The following is a 19,769-nucleotide window of genomic DNA, read 5'->3' as shown; positions in this document are numbered from 1 at the left end:
TTACATTGCTTGTCGATGATTTGGACTCTCTAGCATCACCACTGACCAAGGGCCGGGTAGTACTGGAGTTATGTGAGACTCAGGTGGTTTTTCATCAGTGGGGGTCACTGACCTGCCTTGGTGTTAGTGGATTGGTGCTCCTTTTTTTTTATTTTTATATCTTTTTTTTGGTGGGGGTTAACTGATCCTTCTCTCAGTGCTATCACCATCTTGCGGTTGTTTGCTGACTTGTCACTGAAGAGTTGTAATAATTCAAGTGTCAGTGACAACGTGAGTCTTGATGTCTTTTGGGTGAAGGTCTCAAATCTCTCGATGCCGAGGAATTTCCTGAGGCAATTATTCATGCCCAGTCACTTGCTCCGTGCGCCCATTACGAAGACAAAGTGCTTCAGTTCCAAGCCTCTTGTCAATGCCATTATCTCAGCATTCAGGTTTTTGTACTTATAACCTTTTTCACGCCATGCTATTTCCAGTGCTTTACTATCAGTTTCTTACCCCACTGTGACATCTACTACCAAGATCTTCTGATCTTTCCTAAATATCTTTCCATAGGTAGACATCTTTTGCGAACAATCTGGGCTCCACGTACGATGTCCAGTCTTACTTACTGACGTGTTTTTGCAACTGGTCAGCGATTTTGTTATGACATTTTATGCAAGTGTTTTTTTACAAATGGGCAGCCTCCTGATATGTGTGAGATTGTCTTGATTGCCGTTTGACACCAACGGCAGTTTGTTTCGATTTGGTCTTCCTCTAGATAGGGTAGTTCTTGTCGGGTATTGATTACAGCGCAAGAGCAAGCTGTTATAAACCTAGAGGATTTTTGCTGGTTTGCTGCTTTTAACCACACAGACAGTCACACACACACAGACACGCACACACAGACACACACACACACACACACACACACACACACACACACACACGTTTAGGGTACACCCCTGTGTAGAACTCCAGCGAAAGTGTGGGGACAGAGAGAGAGCGGGAGGTCAGTCATTTGGTGACAGTGACTGGACTGGCCAAGGCTGTTCTCAGCAGCATTATAGTGAGCTGAGTTTGTTTTTAATCATTGTAGCTGTAACCAAAAGACACAATCGGGGTTGAAACAGCTTTTTGTCGTAATGTTTCTATCGGGACCTTGAGATCCCATTCGGATAATCTGATATTCGGGTAATCGATATTCGGATAATCGAGGTTCCTCGCTGGTGGAATTAGCTGATTCGACTGACAAGTTTTTAGCAAACAGAATTTATTCATAAAATTATGGAATGAAATACAAAGAACAGAAAATAGAATACCGGATAGCTTATCCTACCCAAACACCCAACAGACTATCCTGACTTAATGATGCTGTTTCGAAAATACTTGCAACAATCCTCATAAACAAACCTCTTAACACAAAGAGTAAAAATGACACAAATAGCTTACAGGTCACGGAGTCAGAAGGGCAGAAGGAGGGAGAGAGCCAGCAGCCTTTCTTCACACACACTGCTGCTGAACTGAATCAAAAACTCTAATCCAAACAAAGGCCAGCTGCATAGCTAGATGGCCATTCCCCTTTGATGATACTGTTTTTTTTTAAAGACATGAAAGCCTTAGGCTGGTGGGGTACCAGTTAGTGGTAAACAAAAAGGCCCCCAATAAACCTTTCAAACACAGCCTGGTTGGAGCCTGGCCAATTACCACACACACACACCCCGGAAAAAGAACTGAAGGGCATCGTAATCTTGTAAAAAGACCAACATTGTGACACAGTCAATGGGAAAAGTATTTGTAGATCGACGTACAAGGGGTTCTAGGCATACAGACCCATATAGGAGATCCAAAGTGTCAACACAACTGCATTTTGGAAAGGCAAATCAGGGCAGGACTTATACACTTAATAGGATGATTCTGGGGACTATTGCTGAACAAACAGCCCTTAAAGTGCAGGTTTATAGTTCCTTGAAAGAGGATTTGCAGGTAGACAGGTCAGTGAAGAAGGTGTTTGCCTTTATTGGTCAGTGCATTGAGTATAGGGGTAGGGAGGTCATTTTGTAGCTGTACAGAGCATTGGTTAGCTCACTGCTGGAATGCTGTGTTCAGTTCTGATCTCCCTGCTACAGGAAAGATGTTGTGAAACTTGAAAGGGTTCAGAAAGATTTACAGGAAGGTTGCCTGGGTTGGAGATTTTGAGCTATAGGAAGAGGCTAAATAGGCTGGGTCTGTTTTCCTTGGAGCTTTGGATACTGAGGGGTGACATTATTCAAGTGTATAAAATCATGAGGGGCATGGATAGGGTGAACAGTCAAGGTCTTTTCCCCAAGGTAGGGGAGTCCAAAACTAAAGGGAATATGTTTAAGGTGAGAGGGAAAGCTTTAAAAGGGACCAGAGAGGCAACTTTTTCATGCAGAAGCTGGTGTGTGTATGGAATGAGCTGCCAGAGGAAGTGGTGGAGGCTGGTACAATTACAACATTTGAAAGACATTTAGATAATTATATGAATAGGATGGGTTTAGTAGGATATGGGCCAAATGCTGGCAAATGGAACTAGATTAATTTAGGATATCTGGTTGGCATGGACGAATTAGACTGAAGGGTCTGTTTCCATGCTATACATCTCTATGACTCTAAGCAGATAAAGTAGTCAAGAAGGCATATAGCATGCTTGCCTTCATCAGTCGCAGCATTGAGTATAAAAATTGGCAAATCATATTGCAGCTATTTTGAACTTCAGTTAGGCTAGATTTGGAATATTGTGCACAACTGTAGGTGCCACACTACAAGAAGGCTATGGAAGCTTTGGACAGGGTACGGAAGTGGTTGATCAGGATGTTGCCTGGTTCGGAGGGTATTAGTTTTCAGGAGAGATTAGACAAAGCTTTTATTTTCACTTGATTGTCGAAAAGTGATAGGCTACCTGATAGAAGTTTACAAAATTACGAGAGACATGAATAGAATGGATAATCAGAGTCTTCTTTCCGGGGTAGAAATTTCAATATTAGGGGACATACATTTCAGGTGAAAGAAGGTAAGTTTAAAGGAGAGGCAAGTTTTTTGCACAGATTGTGGCAAGTGCCTACAATGTGATGCCAGAGGTGGTGATGGAGACAGATACAACAGCAATAGATACCTCAATAGACAGGGAATAGAGGGATATAGGCCACATAGAGATAAAAGTTTTTTTCATTTAGAAAGGTGTCAAATGTCAGTCGGGTCTTGGTGGGCTGAAAGGTCTGTTTTTGTGCGGTACTGTTCTTTGTTCAAAGCTCAAAATTTTATTGTAACTAGTTCCCAAAGCAGTTCCATCAAGGAAGCAATGATCAAAAATCCCAAGCATGCATACTGTACCGAGGATTTTCCTACCTGATAATCTGGAGCTCATGAACTGGTATTTTGTAAAGTGGTAAGACAAAGTGTGGAGGTGCCAGAGTTGGACTGGGGTGGACAAAGTTAAAAATCACACAACACTAGAGTACATAGTTTGGGAAATGTGTATAATGAGACTCACTGTATACTGTATACTCTTTCAGGATTGAATTGCAATTTTTGTGGCAACATTATTTGGACTAAAATGTTTGTTTCTTTTGTTTTTACAGATGACCAAAAGCAAAATAGTGATTTCACTTTGTGTATTCTCCCTTACTTGTACATTTTTATTGGGTATTATTTATCCAGACACATTTCATATTAATTACATGTTCTACAACACAAACAAAAGATCAATTTCAAAGGAAAAGGGAAAATTTCTGATTATCCCAAAGTCAAACTGTGATGATGACCCTCCATTCATTGTCTACCTGGTGACTGTCTCACATTCTCAATGGAAGGAGCGTTCTGCTATCCGACAAACATGGGGCAAAGATCTGCGCCCAAATGGGAAAAGGACAGTCGCCTATTTCCTCTTGGGATACAATACGAAGTACCAGTCCATGATCTTGAATGAAAGCCTCTATTACAATGATATAATCCAGAAGAACTTCACCGACACATACCATAATCTCACACTGAAAGTAATGATGGGAATTGAGTGGGTTCATGAATTCTGCCCATCTGTGTCTTTTGTGATGAAAACTGACTCTGATATGTTTGTAAATACTTACTACCTGACTGAACTTCTATCTCAAAAGAACTGGACACAGTTGTACACAGGGTTTATCAAGAATAAGGAGAAGCCTATAAGGTACAAACTGAGCAAGTGGTACTTGACAAAGGAGGAGTATCCTCAAAGCACCTTTCCACCTTTTTGTTCAGGAACTGGATATGTTTTCTCGGGTGACCTCACTGGAAAAATCATCGCTGTTTCGAAGCATATTCCGATCCTAAAGCTGGAAGATGTCTACATAGGGCTGTGTTTTCAAAAGTTAAATGTCACCCCAGTGGAGTTAAATTCAGCTCAGCCTTTCCATGCCAGAAAAGTGGAATTCTCAATCTGTAACTTTCACAAACTGGTGACTTCCCATCAAGTCAGCCCAGTCGAGTTGTTGATTTACTGGAAAACATTGGAAGAAAACAGCAAAGAGGAATGCTGGAAAAAAATGGAGGAATTTCGATGGGCATGATTAAATAATGTGAGGGTAAATCAAACTCAAAAATAAGAAATGATTCTTTTAAATCAGTGTTCTGTGCCACAAATTTCATACTTTAATCCAGTAAGACGTGCCAAAGTGCTTTCCAGAAAAACCAAGATAAGGAAAGATTTTTTTCCCCCTATGAAGAGAGTTTGAATAGACTGGGTTTCTTGCCTTTAGAGCAAATGAGACTGAGAGGGGACATGATAAAGATGCATATAATTATAAGCACCATAGACAAAGTAAACAGGAAGTAACATTTCCATTTGATGAAGGGAAAGATGACCTGGGGCTTGTAAGGACAGAAGGTTTAGAAGGATGTGAGGAGAGGTACTTTCACTCAGACTTGTAGGAATTGTGGAACTCTCTGCCTGAAAGTGTGGCAAAGGCAGGAATTCTCATAACGTTTACAAAGTATTTAGAAGTGCACTTGTGATGCCAAGACATACAAGGCTATGGGCTAAGTGCTGGGAAAAGGTATTACAATAATTGGGCCCTTGTTTTTACCAGCATAGATATGATGGACTGAAGGGCTTTTTCTGTTCTGTAAACCAATCTGACTCTATTTTTATAATCTTATCCTGCAATCTCCCAATCTACATAACCTCCTGTAGCCCTGCAACCCTTCATGATAATAATGCACCATAATTCTGTAACCAATCAATTTGAATGATTTCACCATTCACTGGCTGTACTTTCAGCTGATTCTATTGTCTTTCATCCTGCAAGATACTATTTAAAATAAACCTCTTTGACCAAGTTTTTGGTCACCAGCTATATTATCTTAAGTGGCCGAGTTCTGTTTACAAAATATACCCATGAAACGCATTGGCACGTTTGACTATGTTAAAAAAACTGCATGAATATAAGTTGCTGATGTCAGCAAAATGCAAACAAAATCGAGGTAACTTCTTTTTAAACTGTTTTTAGTTAAATGCATTTGTGGGAAAGAATGAGGTGGAGAAGTAGGATAAGTAGGATTTGAACAGCATCAGGCAAGTTGAGCTTAATGCCATCTGAAAGTTTCTATGTCCTAAGTCAGTGAGACATTAGCATCCTGATCAAAAACAGCTGCATTAATAACATGACGACAATAAGCAAGGAACAAGAGTAGGGCACTCAGCTATTCAAACCTGCTTAGCCATTCAATAAGATCATGGCTGATCTGATTTTAAGTTTAACTGTGTATTCCTGCATATCCTCAAAAACTGTTTGTCCCCTCGGTAATCAAAATCCAGCTCTGCCTTAAAATATTGAAAATTTTGCACCCACTGCTATTTGAGGAAGAGAATTCCAAAGATTCACACCCTCTGAGAGAAAAATGCACCAGTATCTGGAAAATATTTACTTTCCCATAACATAAAACAAACACTAGTAAGTTTGAATCAACCGTTATGTTATCTTAGCCAGCTTATGTGCCAGAGCATATTATAATTATTGATGCCCTTGATGGTTATTTGAATTGCTTTCAACATTAGGTTTGAACTGTTTTGAATGTCAAGTATCCTGAATAGATATTCATTACATTTCTGTACTGTAATGTTCCTTCATTTATGACCAGAATCATTGAGCTTGTATTCTCTTTTCTGTCATTTTCTTAATTCTCGTCTTTAGTGGCACAGCCCATACTGTAATTCCCATTCAGTGCCACAGATGTCACTATTGGAACAACACCAAAAAAGGCCCTAGTATATGGAGTTGTGGTAAAATATTGCCTCTATGAGGATTTATCAACACTACACCCTATTAAATGTCTATAAAATTGGTCTGCAAGTGTTAGCCTTGTTATGAAGTAAAATTAAATTATTTAGCACAAAAAAAAATGAAGAGCCAAGGTAATCAAAACGATGAGGAGTTTTGATACAGTGAATCAGCTAAATAACAGGTCCAGGCACTGAGCAGTACAAGGGATCATAGTTGCTGACTGTCTGCCAGCCTTCCATGGCTACGTTTCTGCCTAGGTGTCCTTGGTGAGAGAGCACATGGTGTCCACCAATACCTTAATGCCTTCAGAGAGAGATGTGTATGCAGGAGTAGAGAGCCTCACCTCCCCTTCCAACTCCATTTTGATTTAGGCCTCTCCTTCTCCCCCTACTTCTATCTCACCTTTACATTGTCCCATGCATGTAACTTGAATAATCGGAAACAATGGTGATTTAATGGTGGTGGTTAATAAATGAAAATTGCCCCAGGTGGTGGAAAAAGCTGTCTGGTTGTGTCTGATAACACTCTCCAGATATAAAAACAACAATAAATCAGCTCCTCTGATCATTGGATGAGGAACTAGACAGGATTTAATTTAAAATCATCAGCAAAAGACAGTTAGGAGAAATTTTGATTTTTTTCATTATGCAGAACTTTGTTAGAAGCAGAAGAGTGGTAATGATAGCAACTTTAAAATGCAATTCCATAAATATTTGTTTAAAATTAAACATTGAATTTGGAAAACGTCAGGATAAAAGGATGAGTGAATACTTCTGTTGAATATCACTACAGGAACGTTAAGAAAAACAATGGTGTGAACTTCAAAGAATCTGTCATACTGTTAGAGATTAAGATTGAGAAATTGTAAAGAAAATAAACTGACAAAATTGTTATTTGTATTACATTTTCTTAATTTACTTGTTAAGGTGAAAATAAACCAATGTGTTGTGATTTCTAGAGACACTGCTGAAACCCACTTCTGTTACTTTACTTCAATGTCAACACGAATTATTCACAAATGAACTATAATTTGCATTAATCATATTCCATTCATTTAACCATTGAGTATGAGATAGCACTAAAAAAATTGTGAATGGTGAACAAAAGCAATTTGAAATGAAACTTTCAATGAAAGAGAAGTAGTTGCTGATGGATTTAAAATGGTTGACGTTTCAGAATGAGAGTGGGAGCAAGTGGAGGGAAGGATTTGTAAACAGATGTAGTGGAGAAACCTAATGAACTAAAATCCAACAAATGCCCGGGTCATGATGGCCTATATAATAAGGTACAGAAATCCAGCAGATTAGAAGTTAGCAAATGGCACATCACTATCCAAGGAAAGAGGGGGAGGGAAGGAAGAGAAATCGAGGCCAACTACATGCCACATTGGCCAGGATTGGTCCCCAGAACTTATGTTCCCAATGGTGCAAATCCAGGTAAGCATGGAGGTCTCAGGGTGGAGAGGGGAGCTGAGGCCCAGAGTGAGCAGAGGGGCTTGGGGTGTACTAAGAAATTTGAGAATGTGTGATTTAACTTGATATTGAAGAGGTGCTGTTTACAGAGATGTTCTCCATGCCATTTTTGTACCCGGGACAATTTTTAGGTTTCCACCTGCTCCTTTATTCCTCCCTCAAGCCTGAAAATTGGGGCTGTGCAGGAAATGGCCTTGAACTGGACGTTAATTGGTCACTTATGTGTCCCACCTGGATTAAGGGCAAGTCAACTGACCTGCAGATCTCATGTAACCCACCATAAAATGGCAGAGAAGATAGGTGGGCAGAGGAAAGGCCATCTGAGAGATTTTACTGGCCACCTCTGCCTGGAAACCTGACAGTGGGGAGGGCTGTTAAATTTTTTCCATAGTATTGTAAAAGGGAAGTTATGCTTAACAAGTTTTTAATAGTCATGATTCGGAGATGCCAGTGTTGGACTGGGGTGTACAAAGTTAAAAATCACACAACACCAGGTTATAACCTGGTGTTGTGTGATTTTTAAGTTCTTAATAGTTTTCGTTTATGTATCTAAGTAGTAGAGGAGGCAAAAGTGAGTCTTTAGATATAGCATACTAGGATTCCCAAAAGATATTTGATAATTTGCAGCAATTTATATAGAATCCTAAGGTTCGGAGAGCTAATGATAACATGTTAGTATGGATAGAAGATTGATTAGTGGATAGCAAACAAAGATGCAGATAACCAGGGCAAATTGAAGTTGGTAGGATTGGGGCACACAATGATTCAGTGATTAGCACTGAAGCCTCACAGCAACAGAAATCAAGTTTTGATTCCACCTTGGGTAACTGTGTGGAGCTTGCGCATTCTCCCCGTGTCTGTGTGAATTTCCTCCGGGTGCTCTGGTTTCCACCCTTAGTTCAAAGATATGCAGGTTAGGTGGATTGACCATGTTAAATGGCCCCATACTGTCCAAGGCTGTGTAGGCTAAGTGCATTCGCCATGGTAGATGCTGGGTTATAGCAATAGTGTAGGGTGAGCGTGTCTGGGTTGAGTGCTCTTCGGAGGGTCAGGCTGAATGGGCTGATTCTATGATTCTATGATTCTATGGAATGCAGCAAGATCAGTACCAGAGCCTCAACAATGGCAATTTATATTACTAACTTAGACAAGTTGTAAGAGCATTTTATCAAAGATGGCTAACAATGCAAAGCAAAGGGAATGCTGTGGATACAATTAAGCTGCAAGGAGATATAATAGATTAAATGATTGGATAACAAGGTTGCAGGTGGAGTATTATGAGTGTATGAGTTATTTTTTTTCACTTGGTCTTAAAAATGAAAGGCAACATTTTTTAGAAGGAGTAGAACTTGAAACTGTTGATGCTCAGAGAAACTTGAGGGTATTCATACATGGAACATAGAGGGTAGGACCTTGTGGAGGTCATGGGATTGAGAGTGCCAACTGGACAGCTGGCATCATATCTTCATGGAAATGATCATCTTTTGCCATTCAGGCATTTACAAGTCTTTCCCCAGTATAATGGCTCTCGGCTCCCAGATAATCAGAGGCTAGAATCTCTTCTGTACTCAGCAATATCACCGAGGATGAGATGATCCTGATAATACAACAACCCCTAGAGGCCTCAGAGCAAGCAGGTACACAGGCATCAGTGAGTGATGGTGGAGATTGGGAGGAATAAAGGGAAATTATCTTTAATATATTCAACAGAGTACAAATGAGGTAAAGGTGAGGTCAAGGATTTTTTTCTCTGCCTGTTCCATTTACAATGATGTTATGATCCCAGCTGAAGTTACTACTGGACTAGTCAAGTCAGAAAATAAAAACTGGCTTGATAGATCATATTTTGTATTTTAATTTAATGTAACAGTGTTTCAATGAAACACAGACATACACAGCTGCAGGTTTGGTTTTAAAACTAAAACAGAGGTTTATTACAAAGAAGAAATAATAAATAAGCAAATCAAGCTTTCTATATTTAACACTGTTTGAAAGATTTACCAGTATATCACAAATAATGTCCCATCTATTTACCAACTATCACTTTACAGTTATTCAAAAATGAGAAAGTTTGCTTCCCTGCTCAGGTTTGACTTAATTACTTTTTTCCCTCTCATTCTGTCCCTTGTGCTATGAATTCTCACACCACTAAGATCTTAGACTTTCCAGCTTTGAGTAGCCAATGCAGATTTCTAACCAAACACTCCACTTCTGGAAGTTTTCACAAGCTGAAATCCTTACACTGAAGTAATGTATTCCCTTAATTGTTCTGAACAAATGCATTTTTCTGGGAGAAACTATTCTACACGTGTCTTCAGTCAGATCTCCTTTGAACTGAATTCAAAAGCTTTTAACTAAAGGTGTTAAAGCTTTACTCATGTAAGTAGGAATGAACAAAACAGGCAAAATATGTGAAAACTACAGATTTACAGAGAAATGAATAACAAACAAGACATTCTGATTGACAAGGCTAATATCATAGAAGCAATACTATCAGATGCTTTGGGTGACAGCACAGACAACATCAATGAAAGACTGAAAAAAAAATAATGTGGGACACATGGATATTGAAGTGGGGAAATTGCAATATTCATGCTCTAACCTGTATAAAATCTGAAAGTGTTCTGCAGAGGGATCTTTAACCTTCAGTGTCAAGATTTCCACTGCCATATATGCATATGAAATGAGTGATCATTACCTGTTCTCCTAAAGTCTTCTATCAGTTGTCAAGTATTAACACAATATAACATTTTTTTTAAAAAAAGCTTATCCTAGCTTCAGCAAATTTGATGGCTTAAAGCCCTTTTTCTTCTTCATCATAAACACCCCAAATATACAAACTCCTATTAACACTCCAGGAGGCCTTCTGTCAACCGCTCATTGATGTACTTGTTTAAAATTATGCTTCTGTAAAGACTGATGTGTAAATTATTAAACTCCTTCAAACAATAAAATACCAATATCCATATGACACTAGTTTGACATCCAAACTCTAAAAAATGACACTGACAAGTATGCAATAGGACAAATGCCCCCATTCTGTGTTGAAACTAGTTATGAGTCTATGATTTATGGTGTTATAAATTGGAAATACTGAAACTGTATGTGTTCATGTGCCAGTACAGTTTTGAAAGTGGATCATTGTTTAAAGAAAACTGTTCTTATTTGATTTACTTTGATCCTCTGGGCTTCAGTAAAACTAGAATGCTTGCCTCTAATATGGAATGAGTATTCAAACCAGCAATAAGCAACCCAAATAAGTTTAATTGCCTGCAGTTCAATTATCACTTTTGCAATTACTCAATTACTGTGTGAGAGGTGATAAAAAAAAGCTACCAGCTTTTCACAATGATAGATAAGAATTGTAGAATAGAACAGGTTATTATTTGTTTTGTTCTTTTATGACATGCATATTTTTGGAACTTTAGCTCTTTTTATACTTTGTTTTTTAAAAAAAACTGCAGTAAATTTAATCTTCAATTTCATGCTAATTACTCTAGCCAATTATTTAAAGAACTTCCTCCTCTTCTTACAAATCTCAATGTACACTCATCTGGAGATGTGAATGATCAACATCAGGAGAAAACTGTTTTTTTAATGAATAAAATTGCATGATTTGTGGATGGATAATATGTTCCACAATTAACTGGAATTAACTGAAAAAACCATATGGTTTTTAAAATATACTTTTAAAATGTTCCATGATATAGCCTTTGAAAATACATAGGAGGGAAGACACACTCTTTGGACAGAATGTGCATAATATTAACATTCAGCCAAAGGTCAATCAAGTAACATGTTATGCTGACAACCAGTTTATCAATATATTTCACTAACATGCCTGACTTCATTGCCAAGACATTTGTTGCTCATCATATCCCAGAGGCAGAGTGAAATCAAAAAATGGCAAGTAGTGCCATCCAATATTATATTTATCTATAAGTTTATACGATTATATTCACTAGTGCTACTAAAACCACGGTGGTTATTAGCACAGTTTTCTGACATTCTTTTGTCCATTCATATTTCTTGTTGCTGTTTCAATACGTTTGTCAAAGGACCCACTACATTGCTGAAGTTCAGAACAATCGTCTGATGAAAATCCACTCATGCCAAAACATCGCAGAATTTTGTGTTTCAGCTAAGGCGTGAGAAAATCCAAAGTAGCCTTTATTTCCACTTCTCTAGCTGCTAAATGGCTTTGTCCCACAGTGAGGATTGCATAAGTCATGCTTGTTTTAGCAAATTCAATTCTTTGCCACATTTATAATCAAACTAGCTCTTTGTAACCAGTCAAATATCATTGTCAACTAAATGTTCTTCCCAGTTTTTTCTTGAATACAGCCAAGACTTCAAAGTAGACAATGCAGTTATACAGTCATCAATGATTCTGTTAGTCAATCATTGGAATATTGCTAGTATATGTTTCATTCCAAATAACATGACTTTTCATTGATGAAAATCATACATGATTTTATCTAGTATTACAAAAGCTGAAATTCCTTTGGCTTTATTAGTCAATGAAACTTACCAATATTGTTTGCAGGTCATGCACCCCTCCACTGACAACATGTATAACCAAAGATGATTTTCCTGCCAAATCACACAATTTATGAGTTTGTAATGGTATTTGTAACTCACCACAATAGTTTTCTGGAAGATAGTATATTATCTCAACGAGTAATCACCTCTGCATCTGATTACTGAAGAATCAACTTCTAAAATTGCAATTTTTGATCCTTTCCCCAATTTTTTTATATCTTTATTTCACTCTCTATTTCTTTCTCTATTGCAAATACACTCTTCTGCTGGCTATCCTCCCCATCTCTTTAACATATTAACATGTCACCACTTGCTGATTTTTCTTGCCCTCTGGAATAGTTATGACATAATTCAAATCATGGAGTTTCTTTTTGAATTAATAAATTCAAGTGAACCTTGCTTTTAATGGTTCCACAGAGACAGTCCCTAGCAACAAAAGTTTGAATGTTGTTCATAGAGTCATACATCACAGAAACAAAATCTCCAGTCCAACTCACTCATGCTGACCAGACATCCCAATCTGACCTAGTCCCATTTACCAGTATTTTGCCCATATCCCTCTAAACTCTTCCTATTCTTATATCCATCCAGATGCCTTTTAAATGTTGTAAGTGTACCAGTCTCCACTATTTCCTCTGGCAGCTCATTCCATCCACGCACCACCCTCTGCGTGAAAAAGTTGCCCCTTAGGTCCCTTTTAAATCTCCCCCCCCCCCCAAAAAACCTATGCTGTCTAGCTCTGGACTCCCACCACCTCAGGGGAAATAATTTGTCTATTTATCCTATCCATTCCCCTCATGATTTTATAAATCTCTGTAAGATCACCCCTCAGCTTCTGACACTCCAGGGAAAACAGCCCCAGCCTATTTAGCATCTCCCTATAGCTCAAAACCCTCCATGTTCAAAAGGTTCTCGTGCTACTTCCTTGGTTCATTTGAGTCACTGTTGGAACTCTGCTGCATTGTCCAAAATGGAGAATTCCTCCATTCCACAGACAATATTAATATATATGAATTGTACACTTTTGATCAAAATATTACATCTGACAATGAAAGACACTTTTTGTTCACCAAAGATTTTAAGGGACATAGAGCAAAGGTGAATTAATGGAGTTTGGTTTCAGATCAACTGTGATCTCATTAAATGATGGAACAGGCTGAAGGAACTAAATGGTCTACTTCAATTTAAGTGCGCCTAAATATATTGGGAAAACTGAAGCCATTGTATTTGGTTCCTGCAAAAAATTAAGTTCTACAGCCTCTGGCTCTATCCCTCTTCCCCTAATGCCTAAGGCTGAACCAGACTGCTTGGAGCCTTGACATCATTCTTGACCCTGCAATAAGCTTTCAACTGTACATCCACACCTATTGGAACCTGTGTAACATCACCGAATTCAGTCTCTGTCTCAGCTTATTTACTGTTGAAACTGATAAATTTTGTCCCTCTGGGCTTCACTTTACTAATCCATTGCTCATTGTTTTCTTATATTTCACCCTCTTTCAACTTACGCCTATCCAATTCTCTGCTGCCTGTATCCTCACACCAAGTCCCAGTCACCCACCATTCTAGTGCTTGTAACTATCCTATCATATAATCATCATCTCAGTTTTAACATTTGCATCCCTGTCTTCTGTTGCTCTGTGTCTTGTCCTTCTTGAGCTCTGCAATGTCTTCCCAGCTCTACAATCATATAACAACAACATAGAAGCACAACATGTAGAAGTACAATCGCCCTAGATCTCTCCACATCCCTAATTCTGCACTGTTTTGCTGTCCTATTAGCTACCAAGGCCCGATGCTCTGAATTCTCATGCTGCATCTTTCTACTTTGCTACCTATCTTTCCTCCTTTAAGACACTTCCTAAAGCCTACCTCTTTGATCAAACCTTTGGTTATTTGACTTAATAACTGCAGACACATGCCAAATTTTGCTTGCTGTGAAAGGACATTTTTTGACATTAAAAGAGCTAATAATGCAATCTGTTGCTTTTGTGATTGAATGGCTAACAATGCTTCTTCCTCTATTTCTAGGAGTTGTAATCTGATAGCCAATTCGAAATAGTTTTGGAAATGTTCTCATATCTGTAAGAGGTTGTATATATATACATACAACATCACAGGCCCTTTGGCCCTCGATGTTGCGCCGCCCTGTCATACTAATCTGAAGTCCATCCCGTCTACACTATTCCATGTACGTCCATATGCCTGTCTAATGACGATTTAAATGCACTTAATCTTAGCGAATCTACTACCATTGCAGGCAAAGCATTCCATACCCTTACTACTCTCTGAGTAAAGAAACTACCTCTGACATCTGTTTTATACCTATCTCCCCTCACTTTAAAGTTGTGTCCCCTCGTGTTTGCCGTTCCCATAATTGGAAAAAGGATCTCCCTGTCCACCCTATCTACCCCTCTGATTATCTCATATGTCTCTATTACATCACCTCTCAACCTTCTTCTCTCTAACGAGACAGCCTCAGTTCCCTCAGCCTTTCCTCATATACTTTCCTTCCATACCAGGCAACATCCTAGGAAATCTCCTCTGCACCCTTTCCAAAGCTTTCACATCCTTATAATGCAGTGACCAGAACTGTACACAATTACATACACATATGTAGACTGCTTCTTCCTGAAGCAGTTTATACAACTTAGCATAAATGTACTCAGCTTTACTGTACTCAGATTTGGAGTTGGGGACTATGTGTAGTGTATCAGTTTGTGATGACTGAAGATGAGTGGTAGAGCAAAGTGTTCAGAGGACTGCAAATGGACATAGATAGTTTAAGGGAGTGGGCAAAGGTCTGGCAGATGGAGTACAATGTTAATAAATGTGAAGTCATCCATTTTGGTAGGACTAACAGTAAAAAGGACCATTAGTTAAATGCTAAAAAAATTGCAGCAAGATCTTGTGTAGAGAGACCTGGGTGTCCTTGTACATGAATCACAGAAGGTTGGTCTGCATGTACAACAGGTAATTATGAAGGCAAATGGAATTCTGTCCTTCATTGCTCAAGGGATTGAGTTTAAAAGCAGGGAGGTTGTATTGCAGCTGTATAGGATGCTAGTGAGGCCACATCTGGAGTACTGCATGCAGTTTTGGTCTCCTTACTTGAGAAAGGATTACTGGCACTAGAGGGGGTGCAGAGGAGGTTCATGAGGTTGATTCCAGAGTTGAGGGGGTTGCCTTATGTGGAGAAACTGAGTAGACTGGGATTACATTCATTGGAATTCAGAAGAATGATGGGGTATCTTATTGAAACATATAAAATTATGAAGGGAATAGATACAATAGAAGTAGAGAGGATGTTTCCACTGACAGGTGAGTCTAGGACAAGCGGGTACAGCCTCAAAATTAAAGGGACCAGATTAAGGACTGAATTGAGAAGGAACTTCTTCACCCAGAGGGTTGTGAATCTGTGGAATTTCATGCCCAGTGAAGTAGTTGATGCTTCCTCATTGAATAGTTTTAAATCTAAGATAAATAATGTTTTGAACAATAAAGGAATTAAGGGATATGGTGAGTGGAACTGAGGGCACGAAATGATCAGCCATGACCTTATTAAATGGCAAAGCAGGCTCTAAGGGCCAGACAGTCTACTCCTGCTCCTACTTCTTCTGTTCTTAAGTAACCTCTTCAGGGATATACGCCAACAAGTCTGATCTGGGACTAACTCTTTACTCTAAAGTAATCTAGTTTCACCATATCTTTCCCTTCTCAGGAGCACTGGTCTATACAAGTATATTCATCGAAGAATTTCAAGGACTGCTCAAAACCCAAAAGTGAAACTAAAAATAAATCTCTTTATAACGTTTAGGTGTTTAAAATCTAATTAAAGCATTTTACAGAAATACAGGGGCAGAGGTTGGAGGTGAGAAGGGAAAAGTTTAAGGGAGGTGTGCAAGGAAAACCTTTTGCACAGAGGATGATTGGAACACACTGCCATGGAAGGTAGTAAAGTCAGATACAATAGCAAAATTTAAGAAGAATTAAGACAAGACACATGAACAGGCAGGGAATAGGGGGATATAGACCATGTGCTGGCAGATGGGATCAGTTTAGAATAGCACCATGGTTGGCACAGACATTGTAGGCTGAAGGGCCAGTTCCTCTGATAAACTGTTGTATCTTGAGAAGATTTGTAGCTCAGGTTGGGTTATGCTTTCATCGCCATACTAGGTAACATCTCCAGTGAGCCTCAAGATGAAGCACTGGTGGTGTAGCCTGCTTTTAGTTTATATGTTTGGGTTTCCTTGGGTTGGTGATGTCATTTTCTGTGGGGATGTCATTTCCTATGGTGATGTCATTTCCTGTTCTTTTTCTCAAAGGGTGGTAAATGGGATCCAAGTTGATAGAGTTCCAGTTGGAATGTCATGCTTCTAGGAATTCTCATATGTGTATCTGTTTGACATGTACTAGGATGGATGTGTTGTTTCAGCCAAAGTGGTGTCCTTCCTCATCCGTATGTAAGGCTACTATTGAGAGTGGGTCATGTCTTTTTGTGGCTAATTGATGGTCATGTATCCTAGTGACTAGTTTTCTGCCTGTTTGTCCAATGTAGTGTTTGTTATAGTTCTTGCAAGGTATTTTGTAAATGATATTAGTTTTCCTTGTTGTCTGTATGTGATCTTTCAAGTTCATTAGCTGCTGTTTTAGTGTGTTGGTGGGTTTATAGGCTACACAAATGCCAAGGGGTCCTAGGACAAGACAATCAGAGACACACACGGGAATTCCTGGAAGCATGGCATTCCAACTGGAATTCTATTAACAAACACATTGACTTGGATCCCATTTACCACCCCCTGAGACATCGGACAGTGAGGGACAACGTAACAATATTTAAAGTATAGTGACAATTTTGTTGCAATTGGATGACCCAGCAGGATTATGCAGATTCTGCAATTTTCTGACAAACTGCCTGTAACATCATTAGAATATATATGTTAACAATCCATATATGGGATGATGATGTGACTGTGGTATCAACAGCCACATGTTATTGAGACTCTGTGAAGGGAGAACAGAATAACTGTGTCAAAGTGCTGTAATACAAAGATCAGCATTCTGTACGTTACTGCAGAAGTAAAGGTTTATTGGACTTGTGGAAAGTGAGACAATAGTCACAGCAATTAATGAGATGCAGCAGACTCAGAACAGGGATACTATAGGTGAAGACAGCACCCTGTATAATGCAGGGCTGAACCCCAGACCTCATGGTTGGCAAAATCCATGAGGACAGAACATGGGGTTGCATTTGTGCTGTTCAGGAATCCCATGGAAATAGCTCAAACTGCCATCTGCCCTCGCAAAGTCTGCCTGTGAAATTAGGTTTGAAAATGTCACCACTGTGCACATCGCTATCTCATTCTGTGATATAAAAATAAGTGATATCAAAGGATAAAATAGATAAATGAGGCCACAACAATGCACCACAGATGTGAGCTGGAGAAGTGTAGAGTTTTGTTTCCACGGGGGTTTGGTGTGGTGTATTGTAAGAGAGGTTAAAGTATTGGCATGGGATCGATATAAGAGCATAAGACATAGGAGCAGGGTAGTCAATTCAGCCCATTAATCATCTCCACCATTCAACAAGATCATGGCTAATCTGATAATCCTCAAATTCATATTTCTGCTTCAACCCAATAACTCTTTATTCCCCTCCTATAAAAAGTATGTCCATCTCAACCTTCAATGCATTTAACAATCCAGTGTACACAGCTGTCTGTGGTAAAGAATGCCACAGATTCAATACCCTGTGAGGAAAGAATGGGCCACCCTTACTCTGAGATTGTACCTTCTGGTTCTAGACTCTACATGGGGCATTAACCTCTGCAGCTTACTATAGCAAGCCCAGTAAGAATTTTGTTTATTTCAATAAGGTCACTTCTCAATCTTCAATACTCCAGTAAGGACAGGACCAACTTACTCAGCCTGTCTTCATAAGAAAATCTCTCCATAACTGAGTGAAACTTGTCTGGATTGTCTCTAAACCCAGTTTATATTTCCTTAGATAGGGGGAAGCAGAATTATTCCTAGTCTGACTAGAGCCTACTATAACTAAGCAAGACCTCTCTATGTTTTTACTCCATTATCTTTGAAACAAAGGCCAATACTCCATTTACCTTCACTATTATCTGGTGAACTTAAATGCCAGCTGTTTGTAAGTTTTGCACAAGGATTCCCAAATCCATTTGTGATATAGCTTTCTGGAATCTTTCTCCATTGAAATGGCCGTCAGCTCCTCTACTCTTGCCAAAGTGCATAACCTCACAGTTTCCCACATTATAGTCTATCTGCCAAACTTTCGCCCACTCAGTTAACCTGTCAGTATTCCTTTGCAGACTCTCTGTATCATCTGCATCACTTGCATTTCTACCGACTTGTGTGTCATCCATAAGCTTGGTGATACTGTGTTCACATCCCTTGTCAAACTCATTTATATGTTAATAACTGTGGCATCAGCACTGATATATTTCCAATCTACTAGTCGCAGGTTGCTGTTCTGAAAATTCCCCCTTATCCCAACTCTGTCTTCTATTAACGAGCCATTCCTCTATCCATGCCAATTTACTACTCCCACACCAGATAATAATTGCCTTATTAAGATTAGATTCCCTACAGTGTGGAAACAGGCCCTTCAGCCCAATAAGTCTAAACTGACCCTCCAAAGAGCAACCGACCCTGACTAATGTACCTAACACTACAGACAAATTAGCATGGCCAATTCACCTAACCTGCACATCTTTGGACTGTGGGAGGAAACTGGAGCACCCGGAGAAAACCCACGCAGACTTGGGGAGAATATGCAAACTCCACACAGCCTGAGGCGGGAATTGAACCCGGGTCCCTGATGATGTGAGGCAGCAGTGCTAACCACTGAGCCACCACGCTGCCCCATAAAATTAAGTAATCTTATGTGCGGTATCTTTTCTAACACCTTTTGGAAATTCAAATATATCTGCTAGGTCCCCTTTATCTGTTCTTGCCTGCTACCTCCAAAAGGATTTCTAATAAATTTGTCAGGCATGACTTCCCCTGATTTTGCTTGATTATATTATATATTTCTATACGCCCTGTTGCTACATCCTTTGTAATAAGCTGTAACATTTTCCCAACTTCCAAATCACAGATGCCCTAGAAGTAACTAAGCACAATCAAAAAGTATCCCCACTCATTGAGACATTGTACCATGAAATTGTTTCATCTTTTTATTCTTTGAGCTTTTCATAGACCTGTCTTTGTGTTCATTTTTCCACTCTCACCCCAATTCATTAGTAAACCCAATTACATTTCTAACTTTTTCTCACTTGATTTGATTTATTGTTGTCACATGTATCTAGGTACAGTGAAAAGTTTTGTTTTTGTGCACAGTACAGACAGATTATAACATTCAAGGACGTCCAGATCATAGGGTGGTTAAGCAGAGTGAGGCATTCAAAGTTACACCCGCACAAAAGGTGCACAAAAACAAGATCAATGTTAAATTTAAAATTTGAGAGGT

At 39.1% G+C, this 19,769-nt stretch overlaps 1 protein-coding gene across 4 annotated transcripts in view; it reads left to right on the top strand.

Moving 5' to 3' along the window:
* The window catches only part of LOC140486471 (beta-1,3-galactosyltransferase 5-like), a 57,337-nt gene extending 50,184 nt beyond the window's left edge, over positions 1-7,153 (top strand). For all 4 annotated transcript variants that reach the window (XM_072585686.1, XM_072585685.1, XM_072585684.1 and 1 more), the window contains one exon: positions 3,579-7,153. In XM_072585686.1, the coding sequence (XP_072441787.1) occupies positions 3,579-4,541 (963 nt within the window). In that variant the 3' untranslated portion in view covers positions 4,542-7,153. The remainder of the gene's footprint in view (positions 1-3,578) is intronic.
* The last annotated feature ends 12,616 nt before the right edge of the window (positions 7,154-19,769 follow it).

This window comes from Chiloscyllium punctatum, chromosome 15 (assembly GCF_047496795.1).
Source record: "Chiloscyllium punctatum isolate Juve2018m chromosome 15, sChiPun1.3, whole genome shotgun sequence".
In the NCBI taxonomy this organism is placed as follows: domain Eukaryota; kingdom Metazoa; phylum Chordata; class Chondrichthyes; order Orectolobiformes; family Hemiscylliidae; genus Chiloscyllium; species Chiloscyllium punctatum.
The sequence above is the reverse complement of the archived record's forward strand: the minus strand, read 5'-3'. Positions and strand labels throughout refer to the sequence as shown.